The sequence below is a fragment of the Nematolebias whitei genome, chromosome 6 (assembly GCF_014905685.2).
Source record: "Nematolebias whitei isolate Nwh7 chromosome 6, NemWhi1, whole genome shotgun sequence".
Lineage (NCBI taxonomy): Eukaryota > Metazoa > Chordata > Actinopteri > Cyprinodontiformes > Rivulidae > Nematolebias > Nematolebias whitei.
The window spans coordinates 12,427,620-12,439,412 of record NC_056503.1 but is presented as its reverse complement, the minus strand read 5'-3'; the positions used below and the strand labels follow the sequence as shown (position 1 = coordinate 12,439,412).

The window sequence follows — 11,793 nt, the reverse complement described above, 5'->3', positions numbered from 1 at the left end:
GTCATTTTGACGAGAGACTAATTCAAAACCTGAACGTGATTCAGTTTTCTGGTTTTAAGAACTTAATATATGGGGTTCGACTTCCCAAAGGGCTGTGTCCACCAGGATAGTATTGCTGTGAGTTTTTTCAGTCAATGAAATGTAACTTCAATCATCTAAAAGTGATCAGTATTTTTATGTAACTTTTAATAGAGCCCCGAAAATGGCTAACCCAGGGGTCCTTGCCCTCCTTAATCCTTCCTTGATTTTAGGAATAAACTTTGCGGCTACTTTTGTTGAGAACTGTTGTGTTAATTTTGACTGAGACAAGAAAAAAGTGAGCAGGACTGCTTTCTTCCACGTGTGCAATATTTCTAAAGTTAGAAACTTAAAAATATCTTGTTAAATATTTTTCTAACAGAACACTTTGCTGTCAGACTGCAGGTTTACAGATGCTGGTTGTAAAATTAGAATATCATGAAAAAGTTTATTTCAGTAATTCCATTCAAAAAGTGAAACTTTTATATTATATTCATTCTTTACACACACACTGATATATTTCAAACGTTTATTTTAATGTTGATTATAACTGACAACTAATGAAAACTTCAAATTCAGTATCTCAGAAAATTAGAATATTGTGAAAAGTTTAAATATTGAAGACACCTGGTGCCACACTAATCAGATAATTAACTCAAAACACTTGCAAAGGCCTTTAAATTGTCTCAGTCTAGTTCTGTAGCTACACAATCATGGGGAAGACTGATGACAGTTGTCCAAAAGACGACCACTGACACCTTGCACAAGGAGGACAAGACACAAAAGGTCGTTGCTAAAGAGGCTGGCTGTTCACAGAGCTCTGTGTCCAAGCACATTAATAGAGAGGTGCAGGGAAAGAAACGATGTGATAGAAAAAAGTGTACAAGCAATGGGGATAACTGCACCCTGGAGAGGATGGTGAAACAAAACCCATTCCAAAATGTGAGGGAGATTCACAAAGAGTGAACTGCAGCTGGAGTCAGTGCTTCAAGAACCACCACACACAGACGTATGCAAGACATGGGTTTCAGCTGTAGCAATCCTTGTGTCAAGTCACTCTTGAACAAGAGACCGAGTCGAAAGCGTCTCACCTGGGCTAAAGATAAAAGGACTGGACTGCTGCTGAGTGGTCCAAAGTTATGTTCTCTGATGAAAGTAAATTTTGCATTTCCTTTGGAAATCAAGGTCCCAGAGTCTGGAGGAAGAGAGGAGAGGCACAGAATCCACGTTGCTTGAGGTCCAGTGTCAAGTTTCCACAGTCAGTGATGGTTTGGGGTGCATGTCATCTGCTGGTGTTGGTTCACTGTGTTTTCTGAGGTCCAAGGTCAACGCAGCCATCTACCAGGAAGTTTTAGAGACTTCATACTTCCTGCTGCTGACCAACTTTATGGAGATGCAGATTTCATTTTCCAACAGGACTTGGCACCTGCACACAGTGTCAAAACTACCAGTACCTGGTTTAATTAATGACCATTGTATCCCTGTTCTTAATTGGCCAGCAAACTCGCCTGACCTTAACCCCATAGAAAATCTATGGAGTAATGTAAAGAGGAAGATGTGATACACCAGAGCCAACAATTCAGAAGAGCTGAAGGCCACTATCAGAACAACCTGGGCTCTCAACACCTGAGCAGTGATCGACTCCATGCCACGCCACATTGCTGCAGTAATCCAGGCAAAAGAAGCCCAACTAAGTACTGAGTGTTGTACATGCTCATACTTTTCATGTTCATACTTTTCATGTTCATACTTTTCATGTTCATACTTTTCATGTTCATACTTTTCAGTTGGCCAACATTTCTAAAAATTAAAAAAATTTTTGGTCTTAATATTCTAATTTTCTGAGATACTGAATTTGGGGTTTTCATTAGTTGTCAGTTATAATAATCAACATTAAAATAAATAAACATTTGAAATATATCAGTGTGTGTGTAATGAATATAATATACAAGTTTCACTTTTTGAATGGAATTACTGAAATAAATCAACTTTTTTGTGATAATTTTATGACCAGCACTTGTACTTGTGGTTCCTAGAGTTTGTAAAAGTAGAATGGGAGGCAGAGCTTTCAGTGCTCATACTCCTCTCCTGTGGGACCAACCATCAGTTTTAGTGTTTGGGGCTGACACATTGTCTACTTGTAACTGAAATGAACAATAAATCAGATTTGAAGCTGCTTTATGTGCTTTGATTTGTATAAAATTGGTGCATCAGGCTGTTACATGTTTACCCAACAGAATAGTATGTTCAGTGTTTCTAATCAGACTAGGGATTATTTTTATGTCATGTCTCATTATTGCCGAAACACATCTGTCCTCCTGTTCCTGGTTATTTTCATTTCCACCTCAACATCTTCAGTCATTGTTGTGGCTGCAGAGCTGTCTCAACATGAAACCACCTACAAACCAGATTAAATTACCACATGCAACATCTGTTTGTCATGTACCGTTGGTTCATTTTTTCAAGGGGTTTTGTTTCTGCTAGCACTGTTTTCAAGATTCGTGTTTATGAGAAAATTCCTTCTAAATAATAGCTGTGAATTTTAGGTACACCTGAGGGATTTTGGTTGTATGGGTGGTCTATGTGAATATGCAGCCAAATAAAACTTCTTTTTCTTTTGGCTGTTCCCTCTTCAGGGGTCGCCACAGCAAGTCATCCTCCATCTCTGTCCTCTGCATCCCCTGTCCTCACTCCAGCTACCTCCATGTCCTCTAACTGCATCCATATATCTCCTCTGTCTTTTTCATGGCAGATGCGTTTCTAACATCCTGCTATTATACCCACTGCCCCTCCTCTGGACATGTCCAAACCATCTTAGTCTGGCTTGACATTCAACATCAGACCTTCTACTTCTACCTCCAGACACATCACACAATCTGATACTCTTTTCACCTCTACTACATACTTTGCTCACTCCTCCTTCAGCACCACCCCTACTCCATTTCTCTTTCTATCCACACATGATAAAACAGTTTGAACCCTGCTCCAATGCTGTGAGCCTTGCTGCCTTTCCACGTTTATGTGTCCAAGAGACCATCTACCTTCCTTCTCTGCATCATGTCAACAATCTATCTACCTTTGCCCGTCATTGTCCCCACATTTAGAGTTGCAACCCTCAGTCCTATATTCTCGACTTTCCTCTTCTCCCTCTGTCTCGTTTCCCTCCACATGGTCTTTGACTAACAGCACAATTTCTGCTGCCATCCCAGTCGTCAACAGCACCGGTGGCAGTTGTTGTTAACCCGAGCCCCGACTGATCCAGTATGGTGTCATTTAAATGAGCTCAAGTTAATTTAGGCAATATTGTAGTGTTTTACGTCGGATGCCCTTCCTGACACAACCCTCACCATTTACCCAGGCTTGGGACCTGCACAACACTGGCTTGTGCTCCCTGGCAGCTAGATTAGCTGAATAAAACTTATAATGCCGTTTATTATATTTTTAGTTTTTAATTTAAAAAGATGTGTCAGCAATATGTGCAATTTCTGTTGCAGGATTTTCTGGAAAAGTATGGTTATCTCCATAACGAGCACCAGATCCACAATTCAGTTGAGATGCAGTCGGCCATCCGGTGAGTGATATCAGGGTTGAGACAGAGATGAATTCAAGTAGGACATGCAAAGTCCTGAAGTTAAACAACTTCTGGGTGGAGTAGTGCATTTTTTTCTTTTGCCTGTTGAAATGGAGGAGCTGATTGTGTTTAGTAGTTTTGTAAGTGGGACTTGTGAGCTCAACGCAGGACAAACCTCAGGGCAGAACGATGGGACAAATCTGTAAAACACACCCTCGGTTCTTCACTGGAAACATCTCTTGAACTCGCTCTGAACCACCAAGGAATTTCAGGAAGCTTGCCTTGTGGCTCATCTTCTCAATGTCCCAGGAGCTGACTGGAAATCTAGTTGCACTAAATTCTTGGGCAGAGGGTTGGGTTTGTAATAAAGTGTGTCAAAATATTCATCTCGTACTTACAGCTGCAGTCGGTTTACATTCACTCATGATGAGCAGGATGTCTTGTTCACTTTGGGCTTTTAATGATTCTTTTGAACAGTGTTTTTTCTTCTCCGGGGTACGATACGTTTACAACATCCATCCAAACAAATTTATTCATGCAAACGAGACAAACAACCATTCACTCTCTCACTCACACCTAGAGACAATTTAGAGTTACCAATCAGTCTAACATGCATGTTTTTGGTCTGTGGGAGGAAACCGGAGTACTCAGAGAAAACCCATGCAAGCATGGAGAGAACATGCAAACTCCACCCAGAAAGGCCCCTGACCAGGATTCAATCCGGCGACCTTGTTTACTAAAAACAAGAATTTGTACATCTAACAAGGTTAGTCAGGTCCTCTGGATGGATTCTTTGTTGAAACTTTGCAGACTGAAGAAGTTTTTTGGATAAAAGACGAAACATTTCAACAAAGAAGAATCCATCCAGAGGATCTGACTCAACCTTGTTAGATTTATCTACCTGGATTATCAAGCATGCATCAGGACAGTTTGGTGTACAATTCATTGTGGATTTTATAACCAGGCTCAAAAATAGTAATACATTCACACTATGTCCGTTTTGTCATCTCTGTCTTCATCTTCTACCACTTTTCTTTGGTTGCTTTGCAAAGGCAACAGGTCCAGGACATCCCTCTTCGGTGACACTCTAACTCTGTCTGGGGGATTCCAGTACATTCCCAGATCAGAGAGGATACATGCAGTAACCCTTCCATCAACTTGCGGGTCTGCCTGGGGCCCTCTTTGTAGTAGAACATTCCCAGAAAACCTCCAATGGGAGACTTCTGGAATGCATCCGAATCAGATGCCCAAACCACCTCAGTTGGAACTTCACTAAGGCTGAGCCCTGCCACCCAAAGCTCAATTTGGCCGCTTGTATCCAGGATCTTGTTCTTTCAGTCATGATCACTTCGTGACCACAGGTGAGGGTTGGAACCAGTAACTCAAGAACTTTTGCTTCAGACTTTGCTCCATCTTCACCACGACTGGCCGAAGCAACACTCTTGTTACAGAGAACAAGTCTCTGATCTGTAGATCCATCTCGCCCTTCATCCTACCATTATTTCTGAACAACATGCCCACATACCTGAACTCCTCCACTTGAGGCAAAGACTCCCCGGGACCTGAGGGGGGCATTCCACCCGTTTCCAGCTGACCTCGGTCTTAGAGGAGCTGACCCATCCAAGCTGTTTCACACGTTGCTGCAAACATCACTGCTATTATTTGGTTAAATTATTTTAGCAAGTTGCACCTTGACCCCACACTTTTTGTAGTTATCAACAAACTTCTGGCACAACACTTGACAGGATAATTGATAACATTTTGCGAGAATTGCTTTTTTATTTAAATTGATTAGTTGCCTGGCACAGAGCATAGACCTCATATTTACCTCGTATTTACCAAGGTCTAGGCTAGGTCAGAGTTTTGGGAAGTTCTTACCAGAAGCTTAATGTTAGCCAGTGTTGGTCAATCACAAATCAGAAATATGTGTTTGGGATCATTGTCTTGTTGGAACAGTCAGTAGTGTCCAAGTTCCAACCACTGTTGTCTAACAAGGTAGAGTCAGGTCCTCTGGATGGATTCCAGGCTTCTTCAAGTCTTTTGGATAAAAGACGAAGCGTTTTATTGTGGATAAAAAGAGCCTTCCAAACAGACCGAGGTGTAGTTCATCTGATTTTTACAAAGCTTTGGAGAGCAGTCCAGCATTCACAGAACATTAAATGCACTGTAAGATTGCACTCTTATCAATGCTCTCATCCATCTGAAACGCTGACCTGCTCTCACTTCCCAGAGTAAAAGTTTTATAGAATGACCTCCAGCCCTCAGCTCCTCCCCTCCATGTCTGAGCTGTCATAGAAAGGTCTTCTCAGACAAGGAAGCAGTGGATCCAAGTCAGGGACTCTTCTTAAATACACGTCACCATATCATATCAGTATTATACTGTATAAAGCAAACCTTGAGAATAATAGAACTAGGTTTTTCTGTTCCTCAATGACCGGTCACAGTAAGCGTGATTACATGGGACAGTTAATATCACTCGCATATGAACTCAGCAGGAGAGTTATTGAGCATGATGGGGGCATATAACACACATTACTTTGATAGTTTCAACAAAGAAGAATCGTCCAGAGGACCTGACTCAGCCTTGTTAGATTTATCCACCTGGATTATTGAGCATGCATCGGGACATTTAACTGTTAGTTTTCATTCAACCTTTATTTATACAGGTTAATCCCATAGAGTCTCTGGGACTCATTTACAAGAGAGACCTGAAAAAGTTTAAGATGTAGCTGAATGGGGAGGCACAGTTCTTCTTCAATATTCCATCCACTTTGTGCAAGGCACCAGTACATGATGCCACCCCCACCATGCTTGACAGTGAGTGTTGATGTAGGTTTCAAGGATTCAAGGGATTCAAGGTTCTTTATTTGTCATTTGCACCATTAAAATGTAAAAGAAAAACAGTAATAAGATCAAAGATATGAACTAAGAAAAACATCAACTAAAAATACGCTAAGCACTAGTAGCATAAAAACAATACACTGAACAGCAGCACGAACATGAGTCTGTGTGAGCAGATGAGCACGAATGAACACAGCAAAATGAAACAGATCAGCAGCAACATGAAACAGATCAGCAGCAACATTGAAACAGATCAGCAGCAACATGAAACAGATCAGCAGCAACTTTGAAACAGATCAGCAACAACATTGAAACAGATCAGCAGCAACATGAAACAGATCAGCAGCAACATGAAACAGATCAGCATCAACATTGAAACAGATCAGCAGCAACATGATGTGATTTTCACAGTTATTATTCTGGTTAGAGATTCGTGAGTCTTACAGAATCAGGGTAGAAGCTGTTCCTCAGTCTAGTGGTTCTACACTTAATGCTCCACAACCACATGCCTGAGGGGAACGGGGAAAAAAGTGTGTGTGCTGGGTGAGTGGGGTCCTTCATGATGCAGGTGGTCCTCTTCCTGCATCTGGAGGTGTAGATGTCTGTGATGGTGGGGAGACTGACTCACACATCTTCTGTGCAGCCTTCACCACTCTCTGCAGAGCTTTTCTTTCTGCAGCTGTGCAGCCTCCATGCCACACGTTGATGCTGGAGCACAGGATGCTCTCCACTGCACACCTGTAGGCCTCACCTTGATTCCTTCAAACATAACTCTTGTCACAGTGGCCATATAACTTGGTTCTTGTATTTTCTGGCCATAAAACTTTTCTCCAGAAGGCATTTGGCTCCTTCATGCAGGCAGCTGTAAATTTCATTCGAGCTTGAAGGTGTCACTTTTAGAGCGGGAGCTTGTTTCTTGCTCGGCACCCTCTCACTCCATAATGATGTAAGACTGACTTCATTTCACAAATTCCAGCAATTTCCAACTCATAGCAGGATTGAGCTTTGGTAGTTTATGAGTTGTTCCTGAACGTCAAAACCAAATCTCTTGTTTTCTTCAATTTTCACGAAGTACCTTTGACTTTCCCGTTGTTCTGGGTATTAGTTCTGTCAAATAAATGCTCTGAAGGGCAAAGAGGAACCAGCTGCAGTCAATCAAGTCCAGTCAAGACCATTGTAGAACCTTCAGCACCACTCACTAGCAGATTGTGGTGAATGTATAGATAAATGCAAACCAGTATATATAATTATCACCCTGTGTGAATTAGAGAAAATCCACAATAAATTCAAATTTGCAAATCCAACTTTTGTAAAAACAACCCATTGAAATTGGATGTTTTATAATCTGACAATGAGTAAAATGACATTTATGTTAACAATGAACTGTCATAAGATTACATTTAAATAAATTACTAATCATTTTATAGCATAATGAGCTTTTTCTGTTTTTTCCATCCACCTCCATCTGTGAAAAGCAGAGACATGACAGTAAAAGTCCTAACTTGAGCAGAAGTCCCATGGTTTACTAGCAGGGTTCAGCAGTCTTGTCTCTCCGCAGAGAGTTCCAGTGGCTGTCCCATCTAGCCATCACAGGAGAGCTGGACAGCGCCACCCTGCAGCAGATGGCAGAGCCCCGCTGTGGCGTGTCAGACGAAGGCAGCCAGACGATCTGGGCACAGAGAGTGAATGTTGTCTTTACTGGGAAGAGCCAACCGAAGCACCGGAGGAGACGATCCCACGGGCAAGGTATACTCATGACCTCTGAACCACAAAGTCGAGAGACCAAAAGATGCATTTATATGTTCATATGTGGCATAAAGAGCACTTTTCATGTGGAAGGGTCCATCAGACAACAGCTAGGGCTTGTCACCATCATAAAACAACACATTAACCAGAGTTCAGAGGTTGCTCTAAAACTAGTGCTGGGGTCTGAACCTGCGGTTCTTTGGTCCGTCTGCAGCGGCTCCAAGTTTGGACCAAAACTAACATAAAACTGAAGTTTATTGGTTGTTGAACTAACTACTGATTTATTTTGCCAGCATGTGCATGATGGTAACACAAAGAGTAAAACTTGTTGACTACATGATGCTAGTAGTTTGTTAGCCACTTCTTTTAGTTCACTTCCAGTCTTACGTTGTGATCTTTTTTTATTCAAATCCACCAAATGTTTTGTGGTGAATACCTTTAAGGCAAGTTGCTGAGAAGAAATATGATGAGTCAACTTGATAACAATAAAAATTAAACTTGATAACAATAAAAATTAAAGACATAAAGTCAAAGAAAATGAAAGTATTTATTTTCATTTTAAAATCCAATCACATATCCAACAAACTGGCCTAATTTTTAACTTTATGCTTTATTACTTCATACTTTATGAATCATTTCCACAATTAAAAAGAAAACTCCCATAAGACTGCATACTTGTGTTTGAATTTTTACAAAATTAGTAATATATTATTCTTTACATGAATCCATCTTTTCTTTTGCCCTAAAATATATAAACTTTCAACATTAATAATAATTTTATATTTTAATTTCATAATATCACACATACTGGCCAAAACCCCCCTCCAACAGGCTTGAAGTGGCCCATGAGCCACCAGTTGATAATCACAGTTTTAGAGGTCTTGTGGCTCCATAGACGTTTTATTTAGTGTGCAAAAGAGCAGAAATGCTCTTTTGATCATAAAGACTGCAGAGCCCTGTACTAGTGGAATCTCTGATGGTGCAAATGTCACCATAAGAGATTTCAAGAAAAAACAACCTTCGGAAGAACTATTTTAAAAACCACTTCAGAAGGTCACTATAATGTCTTGACTCTTTGGGGCAAAAAATAAAGAAACGAGGGATAACTCAAGACTTTTGCACAGAACCATGTAGTTGTATGTGGTGTTACAATTCAGGGTGTTGGTCAAACAACTTGGGGCTGCATCACTGTGGTAAACACGTTGCTGATATCAAATCCACAACAAGAAGACCGTTAAAAAAGAAAATCACACTCTTCTTTTATTCTACGCAGCGTCTCAACTTGTTTTGGACACAGCCTTTTCTCTGCTCTGAGAAAGTCTGAAGTTTTTTTTTCTTTAACTTTGTTGATAATGTTTTAGTTCAAGCCATGAGATATCTTAACTTTCCCATAAATATTTGAGTTTAGAAAACATCTGCACGTTTTTTTTTTTACATTTCCATCAGTGCTCTTAGTGTCTGTCACTCGGATTGTGTGGTCTGCTTGTTTCCTTCTCTTCCTCCAGCAAATGATTATCACAATTGTGTGCCGTTAAAAGTCATTAAAAGTCCAGCTGTGTTCCTTCCAAAGTATTTGCAGATTCCACAGAGTAATTGAGGACAAAGTCCCCCTCTCATAATTTTAGGTGCTTTAGAGAAAATCTCTGAGTATTACCAAAGGGTGTAATTTTTCCCCTGATGAAAACAAGTTTGGTAATTATGTGAAACTTTTTTCCAGTGTTTCCAGTTCACGTTGAAGGACCTGAAGGGCTTTGTTAGCACATACCTCCACGAAAGGCGGGCAGTCATGTAATGACTCCAATTGAAAAACAGTTGGAGTCAAGAAGGTTGTCACACCAACAGAAACCCAAATAAAGCTACAACAGTTTCATGAATACTGAGCTAAAACTTGATGATAGCAGCTGAAAGTCAGCCCCAACACAATTTCTGAGTAACAGATCACACAAGATCTTTGTTTTAACTTTGACATGTCAGTCCCTGTGATGCACATGGCCACCGGCGACCCAAAAAGGAAGAAGCGGATAAAAGATAATGGATGGATGATGGATGGATGGATGGATGGATGTCAGACAGTGAGAGGGGCTGAACTTTATTCCTCTCTGGAGTTGCCCATGGTGAGATGCGCCGAGCCGGTGTGGGTCTACTTGTAGCCCCCTGACTTGGTGCCTGTGCGTTGGAGTTTTCCACGGTAGATGAGAAGGTGGCTTCCCTGTGTGTTCAGGTGCGGGGATGGACTCTGACTGTTGTTTGTGCCTATATGGGTGCTGGAAGGTGCACCAGCTGGGGACTCCTTTATTCTGCTGGGAGACTTCAGTGCCCACGTTTGTATTGACCATTGTGATCTGAAGGGGCGTGATGGGAGGAACAGCCTCTCTGGTCTGAACTTGAGCAGTGTTCTATTGTTGGACTTCTGTGCTAGTCACAGTTTGTCCATCACAAACATAAGGGTGTCCATAAGTGCACTTGGCACCAGTATTCCCATCCAGTCTACATGTGTTTTGTGGACTTAGAGAAAGCTTTCGACCGTGTTCCTTGGGATACACTGTGGGGGGTGCTCCATGAGTATGGGATTGGGGGCCCTGTTGTTAAGGGCTGTTTGGTCCCTATTCAAGTGGTGCAAGAATTTGGTTCACATTGACAGTAGTTAGTCAAACTCCTTCAGGGTGTGAGTTGGACTCCTCCAGGGCTGCCCCTTGTCACTGATTCTGTTCATAACTTTTATGGACAGGATTTCTCGGTGCAGCCAGGGGACGGAGGGATTCCGGTTCAGTGGTCTCAGGATTCCATCTCTGCTCTTTGCAGATGATGTGATCCTGTTGGCGTCATCGTGCCGTAATCTTCAGATCTCACTGGAGCAGTTCACAGCTGAGTTTGAAGAAGCTGGGATGAGAATCAGCACCTCCAATTCTGAGGTCATGGTCCTCAACTGGAAAAGGGTGGATTACTCTCTTCAGGTTCAGGATGAGGTTCTGCCTCAAGTGGAGGTGTTCAAGTATCTTGGGGTTTTGTTCACAAGTGAGGGAAGAATGGAGTGTGAGATTGACAGATGGATTGGTGCAGCAACTGCAGTATTGCAGACTCTGTGCTGGTCCATTGTGGTGACCAGAGAGCTGAGCTGTAAGGCAAAGCTCTCTGTTTACTGGTTGGTCTACGTTCCTACTCTCAACTATGGTCACAAGAACTGGATAATGACCAAAAGAATGAGATCATGGATACAGGCGGTTGAAATTAGTTTCCTCCTCAAGGTAGCTGGACTCTCCCTTAGAGATAGGGTGAGAAGTTCAGTTATCTGGGAGAGACTCAGAGTAAAACCGCTGCTCCTCCACATCGAGAGAAGCCAGTTGAGGTTGTTCGAGCTTCTGGCAAGGATGCTTCCTGGGTGCCTCCTTAGGGAGGTGCTTTGGGTATGTCTGACTTGGAGGAGACCCCGGGAAAGACCCAGAACACACTGTAGAGACTATGTCTCTCGGTTGGCTTGGGAACGCCTTGGAATCCTCCCAGAAGAGCTGGTAGAGGTGGCTGTGGAAAGAGATGTCTGGACCCCCCTGCTCAAGCTGCTGCCCCCGTGACCCGACTTCAGAACAAGCAGAAGAGGATGGATGGATGGATGGATGGAT

General features: G+C 42.0%; 1 protein-coding gene across 1 annotated transcript in view; it reads left to right on the top strand.

The window, feature by feature from the left end:
• Positions 1-11,793, top strand: part of mmp28 (matrix metallopeptidase 28) — a 49,987-nt gene that overhangs the window by 347 nt on the left and 37,847 nt on the right. The window contains exons 2-3 of the mRNA XM_037677391.1: positions 3,513-3,589; positions 7,989-8,176. Coding sequence (XP_037533319.1) covers positions 3,513-3,589; positions 7,989-8,176 — 265 coding nt within the window. The remainder of the gene's footprint in view (positions 1-3,512; positions 3,590-7,988; positions 8,177-11,793) is intronic.